Genomic DNA, 20,183 nt, shown 5'->3' on the forward strand with positions numbered 1-20,183 from the left:
CAGCTCCTGCCAATCTAGCAGTTTGAAAGCACGCTAGTGCAAGTAGATAAATAGGCACCACTGCGGCGGGAAGGTAAACAGCGTTTCCGTGCACTCTGGTTTCTGTCATGGTGTCCTGTTGCACCAGAAGCAGTTTAGTCATGCAGACCAAATGACCCGGAAAGCTGTCTGTGGACAAACGCCGGCTCCCTCGGCCTGAAAGATGACCGCCACAACCCCATTATCGCCTTTGACTGGACTTAACCGTCCAGGAGTCCTTTACCTTTTAGAACTGTGCAGTAAAAATCAAGTGCAGTTGACCCTTGCATGAAACCAAAAACGTCATCCCAAGTACCCTTAATTGGATTAAGGGTACCGACAGAATAAATTAGAATTTACTTGTGAGTAACCATGCATGATATAGGACTGTAAGATGTGCCCAGATATTCATGAGATTCATAAAAAGTTATAGATGCTTCCTTAAAGTAAAAAAAGCAAACTTGAAAGCTGTAGAGCCCTATGGGTGGGTGATTCTTATGCCCAATCAATTTCCTGCTCTGGATAGGGTTGCACTTACTCTGAAGGAGCAGGTACACAGCTTTGGAGTGCAGCTGCAGGAAAGTCCAGGAGGGCTGCTGCTGGCTAATTAGGGATTTAAGAATGGGGATGTACATCCAAATGCAAATCCAATTTAGGCTTGCAGTTCCTAAAGCGAGGATATTTGACTAACACTGTGGAATTTTGAAAGTATCTGAGAAAATGGAATAGAAAATCAATGGAAGTAAGGCAGAATTATGTGTATAACTTAGAAAACAATGGTGAATATTAATTGTGTGCCCCCCTTTTTATTGACATGCTCAATTTTAGCCTGGATGCGACAGTGCAGTTTTCTTGCGATGAAGATTATGTACTACAAGGGGCAAAAAGCATCACTTGTCAAAGAATAGCAGAGGTTTTTGCTGCATGGAGTGATCACAGACCAGTATGCAAAGGTAAAAAATATGATTAATTTGTACTACTAGCCAGTTTCCTTTAAAAAGAAAAGAAAAAAGAACTTCTAATAACAATCACCTGAAAATATTGTTGAAATGCAAACTAGTGATTTCTGTTGTTTTCTTCTCATTGCTTTACGTTTACTTGTTAACACATTTGGTTCACTGCACTTCCTTCTATCTGTCACGCCACAATGTGATAACAGGTTTACTTTACAAGAAACATTACTTTAAAAGAATGTAAGGCCTTTATATGCTTCTTTAGGTCATCCCTTTTGCTGCTTCCCCTCTAGATTAAAGAAAGAGAGAAAGCACTGTCCCAAAATCCTAACATGCCAAAGGCAAGCCTTGAACTACTTTCCCTTTATAGCTAGAGCCATGCCACACATTATTATTACTGAGGCTCTGAGGCTCTGTAGATCAGGACAGTAAAATGATGAGTGCTGTGAAGCTCCAGCCAGGCCACAGTATTTGGCTTATATGTTCAGTTTGGTTTACTAAGTCTCAAGTTGTGGAAGTGCTGATTGAAAGCATTTTGTAGACCTGGGAACTCATTTGGAATCGCTGATTGGTTTAGTGCTACAAAGAATGAAACTAATTGCCTTACCGGGAGCCAATGTCTCTCCCTTGCTTCTTCCCAGTTCCCCTGAACTGAGGAGCTTCAATTGTCCACTGATCATTCATCACTAAGGACATGTCACCATTGAAAGAGGCTGGACTAGACACTATTCTTTGTCACTTTAGTTGTATATCCTTCCTTTTTGCATTAAACTTTCTTACAATTAACGAGGATAATAAATTCTTTGGTAACATGGATTTTTGTTGTTTAATGTTTCTATTTATTTCTAATAATGCGAACCTTTCTTCCCACACCACTCTCAGAGCCAGTTTTCGGCATGCTTTCCTAGCTTCATCCCCAATACAGTGGTACCTCGGGTTACAAACACTTCAGGTTACAGACTCCACTAACCCAGAACTAGTACTTCGGGTTGAGAACTTTACCTCAGGATGAGAACAGAAATTGCATGCTGGCGGCGCGGTAGCAGTGGGAGGCCCCATTAGCTAAAGTGGTACCTCAGGTTAAGAACGATTTCAGGTTAAGAACGGACCTCCGGAACGAACTAAGTTCGTAACCAGAGGTACCACTGTACTTTAGCCAAGCGTTGGCAGTTCTTTGAAAGCCATAACCATTTCAATACGCTGTAAGGGTGGATCTACACGCGTGGTTTATAACATTAAGAATGTGTTATTAAAATGTGACACCAGAGGGCGTCACCCACAATAGGGAAACTGCATGTTAAATGTTATAGAGTGATAGATAGATAGATAGATAATTCTAATAACATTTAAGAGATCAGTGTAGATCCAGCCTAACTGTCTTGCTCATTATTATTCTAAGCAATGTTGGCAAGAGATGTGTATTTTTTTTTAAAAAAAAATAAACATACAAGATGATAAAAGATCTTGAAACCTATCCTTATCAGGAACAGTTGAGAGAATTGGGTCTGTTTAGCCTAGAAAAGAGGAGAATGGGAGGAAACATGATAGCCATCATCAAATATCTAATGGCCTGTCACATGGAAGATGGAGCGAACTTGTTTTCTCCTGCTTCAGAGGTTAGGAACCAAACCAGTGGCTTCAAAGCAGATTCCCACTAAACATCAGGGAGAACTTTTATGACTGTAAGAGCTGTTCTATAGTGGAACAGACTTTCACGAGAGGTGGTAAATGCTCCTTCACAGGAAGTTTTAAAGCAGAGGTTGAATGTCCATCTCTCATACATGATCTAGTTGAGATTCCTGCATTTCAAGGGGTTGGACTGGATGACCTTTGGGGTCGCGTCCAACTCTACAATTCTCTGATTCTCTGATTCTCTTTCTCCATTTTAACTGCTGTCCTGTTAATGAGTCTTTTTACAAAATCGGATCTCCTCAAACACATAGTTGAGCTGCAGTTTTAGTGAACTCAGTTGTGCACAGCAGTTGCTCACAGATAAGTGTTTCCAAGCAGTGGATATACTGTCTGAATAATAGCACAGATGTTAAAGGGAAAAGCAGAAGCACTACTTAAGGACTCCTACATGCCAGCTATTAAATCAGTTGCCTGCTATGCAGTGGCAACCAGTGTGGGGGGGGGGCACAGCTGTGGTGCCATCCTCCTGAGTCCAGCATCTCTATAGCTTACCTGGACAGAACTATGACAGGGCAGGGCAGTGGCAAGTTGGTTATCTGTTCACTCTTTGCATATCCCTATGGAGATCAAACAGACAGAAAAAATGATTTTGGGGGTGCAGTTTATTATTTCAGTTCCTATGCATGTTTATTTTGAAGCAGGTTGTTCAGGTAAAGGATAGCAAACCTAGCCAAACATTGTGGGGGCCACTTGAGAATTAACACTAGGGTTGGGCTGCATGTGGCACACACACAAAATTTTGTATGTGGAAACTCCTACATGCATAGGCCAGAATCTCATGGTTAGTCATGTGGGCTGCAGATTTATGAGGCAGATTTGGAGGCTTCCTGTGGGACACCGGCAGCCGATGGCAGAGCTGAGTTGGGCCTCCTGTTGCTAGCAACCAGAATTGATCTCGTCTATCTGAGATACTGGCACAGGCTAAATGCCTTTGAGGATCTTACTAAGCTCTGTTGGTTAGAGCAATCAGGGACAAGGGCGCTGGGCACAAAAGTGCCAATATAAGCTTAGGGCTTATAATCTTCAAATGGAGAACTACTTAGCCCTTAGCCCACGTGACCTTAGAAACTGGATTTCTGATTAGAATGCCAACCAAGACAGAGCATCCATCATTGTCGCCCATTACTCTATTTGCCCCCCCCCCCAAATTAAGACCAATCACTCAAGGCCCCGTTACCTTGAGACCTTCCCACAACCACGCAGGGCCTTTGTAGAACGAAGATTCCAAGGTTAATGTTGTAAATTTCTTTTTATGTTGTAAACTGCTACAGGAGAAGAGGAGGTTAAGGGGTGATATGATAGCCATGTTCAAATATATAAAAGGATGTCACATAGAGGAGGGAGAAAGGTTGTTTTCTGCTGCTCCAGAGAAGCGGACACGGAGCAATGGATTCAAACTACAAGAAAGAAGATTCCACCTAAACATTAGGAAGAACTTCCTGACAGTAAGAGCTGTTTGACAGTGGGATTTGCTGCCAAGGAGTGTGGTGGAGTCTTCTTCTTTGGAGGTCTTTAAGCAGAGGCTTGACAACCATATGTCAGGAGTGCTCTGATGGTGTTTCCTGCTTGGCAGGGGGTTGGACTCGATGGCCCTTGTGGTCTCTTCCAACTCTATGATTCTATGATTCTAGGTTACACTGTATGATTATATATGAAAGTTTCCTTTTATTCTCTGTCGTCCGTTATAAAGGCCTTTAGCTATATACAATAAAATTGACTCTCTCCCCCTATCTCTGCAGCCCATATTAGGGTGGGTGGGTTGGGGGGAGAGACCTTTGCAGCAGTATCCGAATTAGACTTTTGTCTTATTGGAGAAACGCTTCTTTGAAGTCAGTTCAGGGAAATGTTAAATATGGTTTTCTCCAACTCGGATTTTTCCTTCTTTCTTAATCCTCTAAGTGCCAAGCAGCTGTATTAATACTGTTACTTTCAGGAGTGTGAGATTAAAGGATTTGTTAAGGGGTATGTGTATGTGTGTGTTTTGGTTCACACTGCTGTGTGAGCAGCAGGCAAGCCAACTGATTATTTATGGCCTGGTAGTTTTTGGAGTTATTTCCAATACTGAATCATTTGTTCTAAGATACAGTCTGAACATGAGGAAACATTAATATACAGTAAATGTTTTATACCAGCTACCAACACCCACCATCTCTTCTTGTATTGAATTCAACCTTCTAACATCTTTTTTTAATCTTTTCTTTCTTTAGTTCCTTCTTCCTCTAATCTCTATGTTCCTTCTCATCAGAATCCTTTGGCCCCAGTTTTATATTTTATCATATTACAGTTTATTTTACTAATCCTTTCCCAATTTTATCTGACTTGCCCTTTTGAACAGAACCCTATTCCTATTGAACTGTGTCCTTTCTCTCTCTCTCAATTACAACATTCATTTCTCTTTTCTCTTGTATTCTCTTCTTGATTGTTGTTACTTTCTGAACATAGTGCAGAAGTGTGGTCACTCAGAACTAAGCCTCCTTGTGTTCACAGACCCTCCAAGTGTCCCGGTTTTCCAGGGACAGCCCTGATTTAGAGAAGCCATGCCAGTTTCTGATTTGATCCTGGAATGTCCCACTTTTCCTTAGGATGACCCAGTTTTTATTGGAGAAATGTTGGAGGGTATGGAGATACACTGGCAGAGGAACTGGAGTGCGGAGGGAGCGGACCACCGCCTGCACCACTATTTCGGTAGGGTGCCATCGCGGTGCCCCCCCCGGACACGCGCCACGCACCCCCCGTGCACTGGGCGCCATGCCCCCAGAATGTGCGCCTCACCCCTGCAGACGGCGTGCCACGCCCTCGTGGGTGACGTACCATGCCGTTAGGATGCGCACCACGCCCCCGTGGGCGGCGTGTCACACCCCCAGGAGGCACGTCATGCCCCTTTTCAACAACAAATTGTCGCTTTTTTGTGTTGAATATATGCTATATGGTAATTTATTTACCTAATAGGTCTCTAAAGCCATTTGCACATAACATATAGGAGCCTACACAACACAAAACATTGTTGCTGTATGTAGATTTTATTTTATTCGTTTTTTATCTTATATTTTGGAAATGTACATCCAGGTTTTTTTCCTTTAATTTTTTTTGGGGCCCAAGAGAGTGGGGCCCTAAGCCAAAGCTAGTTTAGCCTATATGTAAATCCGGCATTGGTTGGAAGCTGGGGCAACCCAATAAGCTGTGTGGGATATAAATAGTAAAATGATCATTATGGAATGGGATGCCCCTATTTTCATCAGAGAAATGTTGCAGGGTATGTGTTTAATGAGGCTCATAAGAAAGGTCTACTTCAAGTGGCTTACTCAAAATACACTATCTAGACACAGCATCCCCAACCGCATTGTCCTGGCCCTTAATGCAGAAGTCATAGTCTTGTAGGGCCAAGCTTCAGTGCCTGAGCCTCTTTCTGATGGGTGCTGCTAGCATGTTGCAACCAACGTAGGGGGAAGTGGTCAGTCTGAAGGAAAGCTTCTTCCCCCTAGGTATGACCAGAGCTGTTGCTGTTTTTTCCGGGCCCAATTTATCTGGGTATGTGTGTGGAAATTGCCACACCCTGGACTGGCTCCAAGGCTCTTATTTGAAAAGAGTTCCCTTCCCTTGATACAGGATACATCTCACTCACCATTCCAGGCAGCTGTGGAATGCCTTGCCTCAGAAGTCAGCTTGGCTGTTTAAACTGAGTGAGATATTGGTGGAGAAAGAAAGTGCTTTCTCCCTGGGGAGAGTCAAATAAGCTGGGTGCTGTCTTGCAGTCCCTGAGTAAACACTTGGTTTTCTTGACAATCTCAGAAACCCGACCCCAATCTGGGGGCTGTAGACTTTTTAAAAGAGGGAGGGTAGTTACAAGATAGTTGGTGATATGACTAGCAGTTGTGCAAGGAAGGGCATGAACAGGCTTCCCATTGCAGGGCTTCTTCCTAGGCAAGCGTATAGAAAGTGATTGCAACTTTTAGCAGTTTAAGTGTGTGCAGGACTGTACTCATTTTTGAATAAAAAGAACTTGAAAGAAATATACATTTGGGGAAGTTACATCTTCGAGACAGTGTGACTACCATTTTTATAAGAATTGGGCTTTCTAACTTGTATTTCTTTTTCCTCTCTTTTCTGTATCTTGTCTTTTTTATTATAGCATCCATACATTGCTTTATTCATGCAGCTAGATTAGGCATGTCCAACTGGTTGATCGTTATCTACTGGTCAATTGCGGGGTGTCCCTGGTTGATCCTGATTGATAGCCCCCACCCAAAACAGCTCAACAACCCCAAAACAAGTTCAACAACTTTTGCTACCTCCAAAAAGCTGAACAACCATGTTGTTGTTTAGTCATTTAGTCGTGTCTGACTCTTTGTGACCCCATGGACCAGAGCATGCCAGGCACTCCTGTCTTCCACCGCCTCCCGCAGTTTAGTCAAACTCATGCTGGTAGTTTCGAGAACACTGTCCAACCATCTTGTCCTCTTTCGTCCCCTTCTCCTTGTGCCCTCCATCTTTCCCAACATCAGGGTCTTTTCCAGGGAGTCTTCTCTTTTCATGAGGTGGCCAAAGTATTGGAGTCTCATCTTCAGGATCTGTCCTTCCAGTGAGCACTCAGGGCTGATTTCCTTAAGAATGGATAGGTTTGATCATCTTGCAGTCCATGGGACTCTCAAGAGTCTCCTCCAGCACCATAATTCAAAAGCATCAATTCTTGGGCGATCAGCCTTCTTTATGGTCCAGCTCTCACTTCCATACATCACTACTGGGAAAACCATAGCTTTAACTATACGGACCTTTGTTGGCAAGGTGATGTCTCTCTGAACAACCATAGCTCCCCAAAAAAAGCTCAACAACTTTGGTCAATCCAATGGGTAGATCACTGCCAGTTTTTGTTTTTTTGTTTTATAGTGGGAGTAGATCGCAGTCTCTTGGGAGTTGGACATGACTGAGCTAGATCTATCTATCTATTTTTTTCTATCTTCCATATATACATAAATTATAACAAAGAAACAAGGGATATTATATTTTAATATTTTTTTTTGGTTGGAAGTACATATAAAACAACTATTAGATTTTTTTAAAAAAATGAAGACCAACCAGTCACCTAAGAAATTCCAATCTGTTTATGTACATATTATTCACTGAAGCACACACTCCAGTTTTTCTATTAAAATATTGCATTTTATATCAGGATTCATCTGGCTTAAAAATAATTTACTTTGTTAACAGCATGCAGGTTTATTACAAACATGCTGTGTTCCTGACATGATCAAATTCATTTAAAGCTGACTTTATTGTTCAGTAAAAATAGTTCTAATAAAATCTTATTGCTATATAATGCATTGCTCATAAATTACTTTTAAATGATATTAAAGCATTCTTTGAGCAATGACAGCAGATAATATTCTAAAGAAGATTTTCATTAAAAATAGAGAGGATTCCGTTTAAGTGTTTGCTTTCAATTTAGCAAAAAAAGCTGTAGGAACTCCTGATTTACTACTGCTTGCTATGTGCCGCTGGAGGGTTGTAGTTTGTGATCTATAAGATAAGCCTCAGATTTTCTGTCACTGCCACACAGCTTGAGGAACTCCCCAGCATAAACCACTTTTTATGATATTCATTTTTTCTTCCGTGCCCCTGCAAGAAACATGACATTCTGTGGAGGTAGTGAGTTACTGTTTGCAATTTTGTTAAATATTTGCCACAGACCTTCCAAGTGTCCCTATTTTCCAGGGACATCCCTGATTTAGAGAAACTGTGCCAGTTTCTGATTTGATCTTGGAATGTCCCACTTTTCTTTAGGTAAAGGTAAAGGGACCCCTGACCGTTAGGTCCAGTTGTGGCCGACTCTGGGGTTGCGGCGCTCATCTCGCTTTATTGGCCGAGGGAGCCGGCGTACAGCTTCCGGGTCATGTGGCCAGCATGACTAAGCCGCTTCTGGTGAACCAGAGCAGCGCACAGAAATGCCATTTACCTTCCCGTCGGAGTGGTACCTATTCATCTACTTGCACTTTGATGTGCTTTCGAACTGTTAGGTTGGCACGTCCCTATTTTCATTGGAGAAATGTTGGAAGGTATGGAGTTATCCAATCCTGAAGGCAATCCTGTGTAGGGAAGTTTTGTTGTTGTTGTTTAATGTTTTATTATGGTTGGGTTTTTTTATGTTGGAAGCTGCCCAGATTGGCTGGGGCAACTCAGTAAGATGTGTGGGGTATACTTAGTAAAAATACCATTATGGAATGGGATGTCCCTATTTTCATTGGAGAAATGTTACCCTCCTGGATTCATATGTAATGGCATGAGAACATTCATCATAAACAGCTAGAAAATGTGTATGTAGAACAAGAGCAGATAGTAATACAATGGTGAGGTTGCATATCTGTAATGCATTTATTTTTATGAAATACTTAAGTACTCAAAAAGGAATCAAAGGACTGCATGTGGGCGTAAAATGAAGAGCAGACACCCCCATGCCTGCTTGATCCACTTCTGACTTTCACATATTTAATTTTAATGTGTAAAGGCAGATTCTAACCATGTTCAGTCAAATGCAGTTAAAACTCCCCTAGTGATCCAGTATCCTGCATAATCAGGGTTCCTGGTCAAAGGAAGGATTCTTACCCCATGCAACTTCACCAGGGGTGGGAGAGAAATATGGCAAAAGTGAATTCCAACGAAGAGACATCCATTTGCACTGTGCAGATTCGATTAGATGTCTGCTCAAGAATCTGCACCTTGCCTGATCTCCTAATTACCTTGCCGATCTTATAGGATATGGTCTGTGGGCTGCCCCTCTGGCTTTTCTTGCTTGTTTCTTTAAAACAACAACAACAGTGTACTGCTGCCTGCAAATGGCTAGCTAGTACACAGGAATCGTGGGTGCAGAGATGCTTCTTCCAGTACAATTGCCCCTAAGAGTGATGGCACTACATCAAACTGAGTTGCTCCCAGGGGTGTTTGCTTCTGTGTTTTCCATAGATATACTGGGAGAAGCCCTATGGGCTAGCTAACGACTTGTGAACAGCTGCACTTACATTTGTAAAACAAGCAAGAGAAGACAGAAAGATCAGCTTGTTCTTTTCAGCCAAGAAATTATATGCAGGTGTTGGGGTTGGTTGGTTTGTTTTTGAATATGCATGAATTCATTCTAAAATATCTACACAGAACTGGGACAGGGCAGACAGTACTCCAGTACCATGGGACCAGTTGAAATGTGTTCTTCAGCCTACCTCTAGAAAGCCACACCCATAATAAAACACCACTCTGGAGAGGGCCCTCTGGAGAGGGACACGGGTGGCGCTGTGGGTTAAACCACAGAGCCTGGGACTTGCCGATCAGAAGGTTGGCGGTTCGAATCCCCGCAACAGGGTGAGCTCCCGTTGCTTGGTCCCTACTCCTGCCAACCTAGCAGTTTGAAAGCATGTCAAAGTGCAAGTAGATAAATAGGTACCGCTCCAGCGGGAAGGTAAATGGCGTTTCGGTGCACTGCTCTGGTTCGCCAGAAGCAGCTTAGTCATCCTGGCCACATGACCAGGAAGCTGTACGCCGGCTCCCTCGGCCAATAAAAAGAGATGAGCGCCGCAACCCCAGAGTCGGTCACAACTGGACCTAATGGTCAGAGGTCCCTTTACCTTTACTGGAGAGTGCCCTAGTTATATTTGAAGCAGTTATGTGACGCAGCATGACAGCTGTAAGTTCAGGATCTGGCAATGAATTTGCCCATACAACACAGTAATGCAGCACCATGTGTCGTGGAATAAGCTTTTATTTCCTTTCCTAAGGAGCAGGAGAGAAGAGAACAAAGACTGTGAGCACAGGGACAGCAATGTGCAAAAGGGTAGATGGTACAGGTTTCTTATGAAAGTCTTACAGGTCTGAAATAGCAAGCAAGCACTAATTTACAACATACTAGAACAAAAAGGTGTGGGGTGCCATTCCTCTGGGCAGTGGCGTAGCGTGGGGGGTGCAGGGGGGGCCGGCTGCACCGGGCGCAACATCTGGGGGTTAGGTTTAGGGGGCGCAAATCCATGGGTTAGGGGGCGCAAATTACTTGCCTTGCCCCGGGTGCTGACAACCCACGCTACGCCACTGCCTCTGGGACAAGGAGGCTGCTGGTAGCAGCAGCAGGAAAAGAACTGAACTCTGATTTTCGGTCTGGATACTGTCTGAGCCATTATAACCAATGTGTGCTTTTCCATTGACTGAAATAGGTTGTGGGTTAGAGCGTGCACTCTCTTCAATATAGTAATTCTCATTAGCACTTCAGATAATCAAAGGGCTAATAAGCAAAGTTGTTTAATAACTCATTCGATATTGCTGGCTGGATTTTGAAAAGAGACTACACTGAAGGGCAATCAGAGGGTCAAAGAGAACTAGGTCATTTGTGCAGTTTTCTTTATCAGTTCAAAAATATTGATTCTCCAGAGAACTGTACTGAGCATAAAGGACACATTTAAGGTCTTCTTGGCTTCTGTTCCTTCCAGTTCTTCAATAATTTCATACAATGCAGTAAAACAGTTCGATCTCTGAATTTTTTTAAAAAATGAAATTTAACTTAACACTGCTTTTCAGATATACAAACCACTTGTGCAGCCCTTTGGATGTCTGCTCAGAAATAATCCCCAGCAGCTAATCAGAAGCCACAGTTTGGTTTTCGAACATTTTGGAAGTTGAACGGACTTCCAGAATGGATTCCGTTTGACTTCCAAGGTACGACTGTATAAGCAAAACTTTCAGCTATAATAGTTATGTCTAGGCTGAATTTCTATGTAAACTTCCTCAAGAACACATCCTCTTTAAAAAAAACATACCTACAAGTAAACATGCATGAGAACAGTCTGTTAGCATAGCAAAATATTATGTATGAGCACTTTAAACTGATGTTTTTAGTGGTGTACAGTAACATCAAGACTTAAATAATAAAGTACAAAGTAGATTTAATCATAAATCATGAATTCCAGCTACAGCAACGTATATGGCTCTATAACGTCAGACAGACAGGGGAATGTTTCGGGAGAAACTCAGCCAACACAAAAGGATGAGACTCCCTTTGAACCCGAATTGGAATACAGAACTAGATATTAAAATTGCAAGGGCACAGAATAGCATTTCAAAGAGGCCAAAGCATTCTAGGGTAAAACACACGTTTGAAAGTCATTTACAAACAGACACCATGTACAGGTGTTTTTGTACAAATGGTAGAAGTGTCTGAGCCAGGAGTAGTTGAAAGATTCAAGAGAAGCAAAAGTAAGTACAGATGACTCTCAACTTACACCGGAATTACATTTTGGGTATAGCATCTAAAGCCCAAAATGTGGATAATCAAAACACATTGGGCTCAATGGTGGATTGGATTGCCCAAGTCTTTTTTTCCTGGGCACCTGCCCCCTTTCTGCGCCCTTCTTAAGTTTTAAAAATTATTTTGCCAAGTGCATGAAGCTGAATGTGCACAAGTTAAGCGTGCACAAATTGTGAGTTACCTTTACACAGGGCTTAGTAAATCAATGGTCCTCAACTTGGATAGGTTTAAAAGGGCATTGGACGAATTCAAGGTGGATAAGGCTATTCATTGTTAGTAGCCACAATTGCTATGTTTTCCCTCCACTGCTGGAGGCAGTATGCTTTTAAATAACAGGTGCTGGAAATCGTGAGTGGTGAGATTACTGCTGAGTTCATGCCCTACTTGTGGGTTTGCCTTGAGCATGTGGTTGGCAGTTGAGAGAACAGGATACTGGATGCAGAGCTCTTCTTAGTTCTTATGGTTAATTACTTACTGGTAGATGCAAAAATTATATCCTTTCTAGGATCTCTAGAAAGATCCTAAGGTGCCAGATGTCTAAAACTGGCTGTTAAAATTTGGGAGTTATGGGGAGGAGAGTTAGATTAAACATAGATTCTAAAATGCACAGAATTATCTTTCTGAAAGAACTTTATTTTGCTTCTGGGAGCACATAAAAAAAAACCCCCATAGTTTTCAGAATTACGTTACAGATGTTGAGAAATATTATAGTAACAAACCTTTGATTTTAAAATACCTGTATCCTGTTGAATCTAATGAATGAGAAAATATTATGAGAGTAGGTGGTATAATCAATTGTAATCAACCATGGAAACAAAACAGTGAATAAGGATTTGGTATGCAGGCTTAGAAATGCAAAAGAACATTTGCCCCAACACTATTGGAGGAAAGCAGCTCTATGTAAAATGCATCTTAAAATAAATAATATAGGGTAAAGTAGTGTTAATGTTTCCCAAGCATAGAGCGGAAGGATAGAATGCTCAAAGTTTTTGCAACAAAGAGCCAGAGTTTGCCCATTATTTATCATTAGAGTTCATTTCAGTCCAGAGCAATGATGAAAAAAGAATATTGAAAGCACAGAGCCTGTGATGTACTTGGGGGGAAAAATATTAATGCAAAACCAACAAAACTGCAGTGCCATTAGCAAGCTAAACATAATGATGCTACTGGCAGCGAAATTGAACTCTTCAAGCATAGGAAGAGAATTTTATTTAAACTCATCCAACAAAAATGACTGTCCTCAAGAATTAAAACATGGATGAGGCTGGTGCCCTTGAAGCTTTCCAATTGTTACACTCTGAAAGTTCTAAGTCAAGGAGCCACGTTAGACTGCAGTCAAAAGAACTTTGGAAAGTGGTCGACATTGTAATAGTTTAAATAACATGCAATGCTGCAGGCTAATGGGGTAAAACCTGAGAAAACGTATTCCTCTTTGTAATGATACTGCTAAATGGATAATTGATGAAACTGCAGAGAGCTGGGAGGACAATGGGATATTGCTTTTTCACACCTCAAATCCTCCATGCTTTACATTTGCTGTGAAGCAACTGTTGCTAAAGAATGGTTACTGCTGATACGCATTTGATTGAGATTAGCACAGAAAAACAAAAAACAGTTGTGAAATGTCTGCGTACATTGATTTGGTAATGATTCCAGATTTGTTGCTTATCATTGACCTCCACAGAGTTTCATCTATATAGTCCTGAATGGATCAGAAACGGATCCATATGTCCCATCATGTTCTCCAGTGGCCCCTTCTCTTGTTACTGTTGTGAAAAAGGAGTCATTTTAGGTAGCTCTTTAGCAACAGGCCACGCAGGGGAAGAACCCAAACTGCAGTCCCTCTCCACCCCTGTGTCTTCCTTAGTTCCCTGGGTCAATGCTGGTTTGGGAAGAAGCTACAACATGACCTTGTCCTATATGGCTTGGGCCTTTTTGTATTCCCATTACAGCTTATGTGATTCTGTGCCCAATTGCTTTGGTGTAAATCCCATCAAATTCGGTGGGACTTGTTTATTTATTTTTCCAGACACTTCTATGTGGTCACATGCAATAAAACAAACCGATACATATTTCTAAAACCAATAAAAAATAACACAAAATAAACTCAGCATAATTTAAAAGAACAAAGAACCACAAAAGATAAGGGGAACCATACACTTAATAGACTTAATGGTCTTTACTTCATAATCAACAAATTATACGTCTTCACTTCCCAAAGTCTTGTGGAAGCGGTACGTCTTTTTCTGCCTCCTAAAACAGTACAATGCTGAGGGGAGCAATGCCTCAGTGAGATGTCTTGGCGCTGCCTCTGAAAAGGCCTGCTTCTGAGAATACGATCACAACTTACACAGATTTTACTTACATAATTATAGTTTTATGTGCTTCTCCAAAAAAAATTGTGAAAGGTGGGCAGAGAGTGTGGGGAAAACTGTCCAGGGGCAGGAAAGCGGAAAAGTCAATAATCACATGCACCATTTCCTTCACCTTATGAGAGTGATCAGAGGCACCAGCATAGTTTGCAGGTGCCCTCGCAAGAGCAAATGAAGGAGCACAGAGATTATGTGAGTGGCCTAAAAAAGTTATCAAAGGAGCAGCCCAGAAGTATACATGGACATTGCAAAGCATGGCCCTAAAATGCAAGGCCGCTTGTTCAACTGGTGGACAACCTAAGAAGCAAAGATGGCTTCTAACACTGGAAGAAAAAGTGGCTGTGCTGGACTGCTTGAGAGGTGGCAAGTCTTGTCTGCAGTGTGACACACAAAGATGACCGCAAGAAGTGCAGCAGTTGTCATGAAGATTCAAGAGAAAGAAATCAATGTGGCTGAGGCAGCAAGTGCTCCAGAAACTGTGAAGGTGATGAACCAGGTGTGTAGCCAGGCTTTGGTCAAGACTGAGAAGGCATTAAACTTATGGCTGGAAGATGTGAACTGCAAACATGTGTCTATTGAGGGTGTCACGTTGTGACAAAAGGCTCTCACACTCTATGCACTATCTAAACCTTCCATCGAGGGTTGGCAGTCTGTGAAGCAATTCAAAGCCAGTCCTGGTTGGTTTAACAATTCTAGGAACTGCTACAGCCTCAGAAATGTGCACATACTGTAACTGCGCAATGTACAGCTGCAGACTAAGAGGCGTCAAAAGCCTATGTGGAGCAGTTAAAGAAGTTGTTAGATGACAAGGGATATCTTCCACGGCAAGTTTTTAATGCTGACAATATGGGGCTCTTCTGGAAGAAAATGCCTGACCTTTTTACAGCTCCAAAACTGAAAAACAAGCCTCTGGCTTCAAAGCAGCTAAACACCATGTGACTATGTTGTTCTGTGGCCAGGCTTGCTGTATACGTTTGAAAATTCCCACACCTTAAAAGGCAAGAACAAGAATCTCATTCCTGTTTTCAGGCAGTCCAATGAAAAGGCTTGGGTGACTACAGCAACATTTCTGGATTAGTTCCACAAGTGCTTCGTTCCAGAAGTGAAGTGCTACATTGAAGAGAAACATGAGGACTTCAACATGAGGACTGTCAGGCTTCAGGGAAGTGGCTTCCTTCCGTTTGGCCATGGATAAAGGGAGGGAGCAAAAATAGTCTCTTACCATTTAAAGAGATTTTAACAAAGAGTCCATTCTCAGAGTAAAGGTGCTCCCAATTAAGGTTTACACCCAATTCCCCCCAAGTCACCCGAGTCACTTCCTCGTCTTGCAACCTGATCTCGCAACCACTGTGCCTTCTGTGCAGCTACCTTATCTAATCTCATTGACCTTCGACTGATCGGCTGGATACTTTCCAGCAAACTGGAGTCTGTTAACTGTCTCTCTCTCCCGGTTCTTCTTCTCCTATCTGTTCACCACCCAGTTCTTCCCAACTTTTGTTTTCTGAACTATGTCCCTCCACAAACCACTGCTCCAAATCTATACTGTGTCACTGCTCCTGGGAAGATTAAGGATCCTGATCAGGAGCAGGGGGAGGGGGAAGGCTCCCACCATTCCTCATCTGTGCAGCCCTCCTCAGCACGGTCCCTGACAAGGACTGCTTCTCATTGTGGACAATGCTCCTGGCCACTTTGAGGCTCTCCTCTTTGCACATAACAATGTTGAAGTTGAAGTCTTCTCCCCACCATATGACCTCCCTCATCCAACCTCTGGACCACGATGTGATTCACTGCTGCAAGGTGATTTACAGGAAGCTCACTTTCTCATGGATACTGAATGCTATGGATGCTGATTACAATCTTAATCTCATGGAATGCTGGAAGTCCTTCAACATTGCCAGTTGCATCACTTACCTCAAGCAGGCAATGGAGGTATTTGAGCCTGAAACAGTGATGCATGCTGGCAAAACTTTTGGAAGGAATGCGTGAGAGATTTTAAGGGTTTTCCAAGCACTGAAAACAAAGTGAACAATATAGACCAAAGCTGGAAAAACTAGTATGATTTTGTACGGAAGCAGAGGTGGATTTAGGGGGTGTTTCTGCACTGGGCTCTGAGCCAAGAGGGTGATATAGCGAGTGCTGGAACAGTGACAAACAATGGAAACTGAGATGTGGGGGACACCAAATTTAGGCATTGTGCAGGGTGCTGCTGAAATTTTAAAGCCCAAAGTCTGCCACTGGCAGAAGATAAAACTGACAAAGAGGTGATGGTGACTGCAAGTTGGAACCTGCATAAATTTGCTCAACTCTTCCAAGCGATAAAGCATGTCGGTGATTTGATTGCTGAGTTTGATCCCTCCATGGAATGAAGCCTCAAAATCGCACGAAGGATTACAGACACTGTGAGACTGTACCAAGAAATGTTTGATTAGCCCAAGAGACAACAGCAGCAGTTACCGTGCTTCTCACAAAAAAATATCACCAGCCAACACAATCAACCTCTGAAGCTGAACCACAGCCAAGCACTTCATTTGAAGCAGGCTGTCAGTCACCCACACTTGTCCTTCTGGAACAAAATCCATCTCAGAAGAGGAAGACTAAGCAACGCAGTTGTCATTCACTGGTAAGTGTTGTGCTAAGGTTTTTATGGTTTTTAAAGGGTTGTTCTGACTGTACACGATTTTGCCTTCACGTGCTATGTAACCTCCATGAAAGACGTGATTCTACTGTAGACATGGTATTATTGGGCAGCAAGACACAATGAGTACTTAAATGTTACTTTCCAGCCCAAAGTGCTGGCAACATTGTTTTTCCTTTCACTTTCTCCATCCTCCTACTAACCGCCAATCAACTGAGCTTCCCTGCTTTGAGTAGCATTATTGTATTATGTCCATTGATGTTGAGCTTTTTAACCATTAGCTTGATCTCCAGCTCAGCTTGTTTGACTATCTGCTTAAACTCTTGACACAGCTATCCTGATCAGCTTACCCAAAAGCCTTTTGCCTGAGTTCTCAAAGGCCCTTTTTATGTTGACAAATAATTTTTGTGCAGCAGGAAAGGGTCCATACATTGATTATACATTAATATATAATCTGTTAAGTTTAAAGCTCACCAAAGACCTGGATCTGAATATGAGAAGTGTGTTTCCTCACTGAGATAATACTATTCATTTTTTAAGTGGGGTGGGGGGGAGTGTAAGATAAAAGGACATATTGCGTGCATCACAATAAATTATTGACCCTGCAGAAAGGAGATTGTTAAAAATAAGGTAATCCTATAGTGCAAAATAGATCAGAAGGACTTCAAAAGTTAGCTAGAAATTTATGCATATATTGCTGACTGTAGCTTGTGGTTAGTGAGAAGAGAGCTTAACTAAGAGTCTGGGGTTGGCTGTTATGCTGCCAGAGCCAAAGCTTGGCTTAGCTCAGCATGGTGCAGGATCAAAAAGGTCTGGGGAGTAGCAAAGCGACTGCAAGCTCCACTCTGGAAGTTGCACATTTGTGTGGTCCCGATAAGCTATAGTTTGACTTACTGTGCTGTGCAAAGCAGGCGAATGAGTCTTTGACAACAATTCCACTCTTCTCTGTTTGTTTCTCGAATTAATGCAATAAAAACAGTGGACTTCTTTCATGAAATTACACAGTTTGGGTATGCAGTCACTAATGTTCATTGCACAGGATAAGCTTATTGTAGAACGGTTCTTTGCTTCCCTAAAAGCAATCACTGTTAGTCATTATTCTCATGTTTGTCTGAATCTCATTTCACCTCAGTAGCTAAGCAGAGAAGCAAGGGTAGGGACTTGCTACACACTTTGCTACCTTGAGTTCCCTGTTCTCACCTCACATTTTTTAAATAGAACCACATATTTACTTTACATTTAATAATGCCGTATCATTAGTATAATTTATGCAAAGGCTTATACGTAAATCTTGAGCTGTTTACCCTAACACAAATTTCATTATTATATTTTTGGAATCTAATCTCCGGATTTATAAGATGTATTTTTTTCTTTATTAGAAAACTGCAGTTTTTACATAGTTTAACAGATGGCAATGGCAAAAGTGACTGTGGGACATGCCTTCTGAATATATTAGTTTAAGTCATATAATATCTTAAAATCCTTTATAAATAGCAGCAGCTGTCAGACATAAATATGGGGGAAAGGCAGATCTTTAAAAAGAAACATTTGCTCTTTCATTTGTATATGAAGAAATGGAAATGTGGTTCAGAATCTGTTCAGAAATATTTTTTGTCTAAATCACAACAATGTTACTGTTCAAACAAACTGATTAGGCCAAAGGTGTTTATTGCATGCATCATTGAAGCAGAGAAGTAAAGAACATGCAAGATCTATTGTTCCCATTAGACTTCCTTCTCCTCTGGTAGATGACTTCCTACCTTTTAATAGCCAGAAGAAAGGGGGCGGGGAGCAGAAAAAGGCTGCACAGCTGTTAGTTTGTGAAGTATTCATTCTTTCCTTCATTTTCCATTCCATTTTTGTATTAGTCCAGAACAGAGGTTGGCAACATGGTACCCTTCAGATGTTAGACTCCAGTTCCCATCGGAACCAGCTGATGATAGGGATGATGGGATTTGTAGTTCAACAACATATGGGAGGGCAGCATGCTGGCTATCCTGGTCTAGCAGCAACTTTAAAAATATAAAGAGTTCCATCCTTGGCATGAATTGGGACTTGGGGACTTCTAAAGGGGTACCTGGGATCAGTCCATCATCTAAATGAAGCCGGGATGCATTTTCAAATCTGGTATCTGAATCTCTTCTTCCTTCATTTTGGAATTCACCAGACCACTCTAAAGCATATGGAGGACTTCCTTGGAGACACTGGGAGTGACTATTAGCTGCAATGAGAACATAATGTGATGTTATTTAGGAACTGTAATGTTCATTTCTTCTTTTACAGTCAAGACGTGTGGATCTAATCTTCAGGGTCCTGGTGGCACCTTCACGTCCCCCAACTTTCCATTTCAGTATGACAGTAACGCTCAGTGTGTTTGGGTTATCACAGCAATCAATCCAAATAAGGTAAGTTCACTTTTGATAATAATGTAAAGACCTAAAAGTTGTGATCAGAAGGATTAGCCAACTTTATATTATATATATATTACGTACATGCATAGCATACACGTGTATGTTAAACGAATCTCTGTGGGGCTGCAGAGTTATTGTGATGGGTGAAAGAATGGAGTTTGTTGCTGTTGGAGATGAGGAATGGAGCAAGAAATCATGTCTCTTTGCACTCCTCATGGTCTCAAATTAGCAAACAATGTTGTTGATCACTAGGATATTAGAAGCTGGTGTGGGTGAGATACCTTAAATTCCTGGGTCCAATAAAAGTTAGGCTTCATCAAGGTTTGGGGAGTTAACTGGTGCAAAACACTGAACCCCTGGGTTAAGCTTATGTTAACAAGCCAAGCCTGGTGATAACTAGTCTGAGTATTGTTGTTGTTGTTTAGTCATTTAGTCGTGTCCGACTCTTCGTGACCCCATGGACTCCTGTCTTCCACTGCCTCCCGCAGTTTGGTCAAAAGTCTGATTATTAGGGGGACAAAAGATGAGTGATAACCTAACAAAAGAGGAGCCATCAGGACATTCAGTGCCAGACAGCAAGTGGAGGGGAGGGCCCTCCCTCCAATTGTGTTTCCCCTCCAGCTGTGTGTTAGCAAGCAGAGACAAAAGCTTGTAGCATTTCCATTTTGGATGATGTAAGCCCAGGAAATCATTTGCGTCAGCAGCGACAAGTGTGCAGGGGCAGAGGAGAAGGCAGTTGGTTGGTTTTATGCAACAGAGAGGATTGGGCACAATCGGTCTCTCTGAAGCTGATACTGTAGCAATGGAAGGAGCAGGGCCCCCTTAAGA

General features: G+C 42.0%; 1 protein-coding gene across 5 annotated transcripts in view; it reads left to right on the forward strand.

The window, feature by feature from the left end:
- The window catches only part of CSMD3 (CUB and Sushi multiple domains 3), a 591,548-nt gene that overhangs the window by 308,335 nt on the left and 263,030 nt on the right, over positions 1-20,183 (forward strand). For all 5 annotated transcript variants that reach the window (XM_083516438.1, XM_083516434.1, XM_083516435.1 and 2 more), the window contains 2 exons: positions 847-971; positions 19,228-19,349. In XM_083516438.1, the coding sequence (XP_083372564.1) occupies positions 847-971; positions 19,228-19,349 (247 nt within the window). The remainder of the gene's footprint in view (positions 1-846; positions 972-19,227; positions 19,350-20,183) is intronic.

This window comes from Podarcis liolepis (assembly GCF_965112155.1).
Source record: "Podarcis liolepis genome assembly, chromosome: 8".
Lineage (NCBI taxonomy): Eukaryota > Metazoa > Chordata > Lepidosauria > Squamata > Lacertidae > Podarcis > Podarcis liolepis.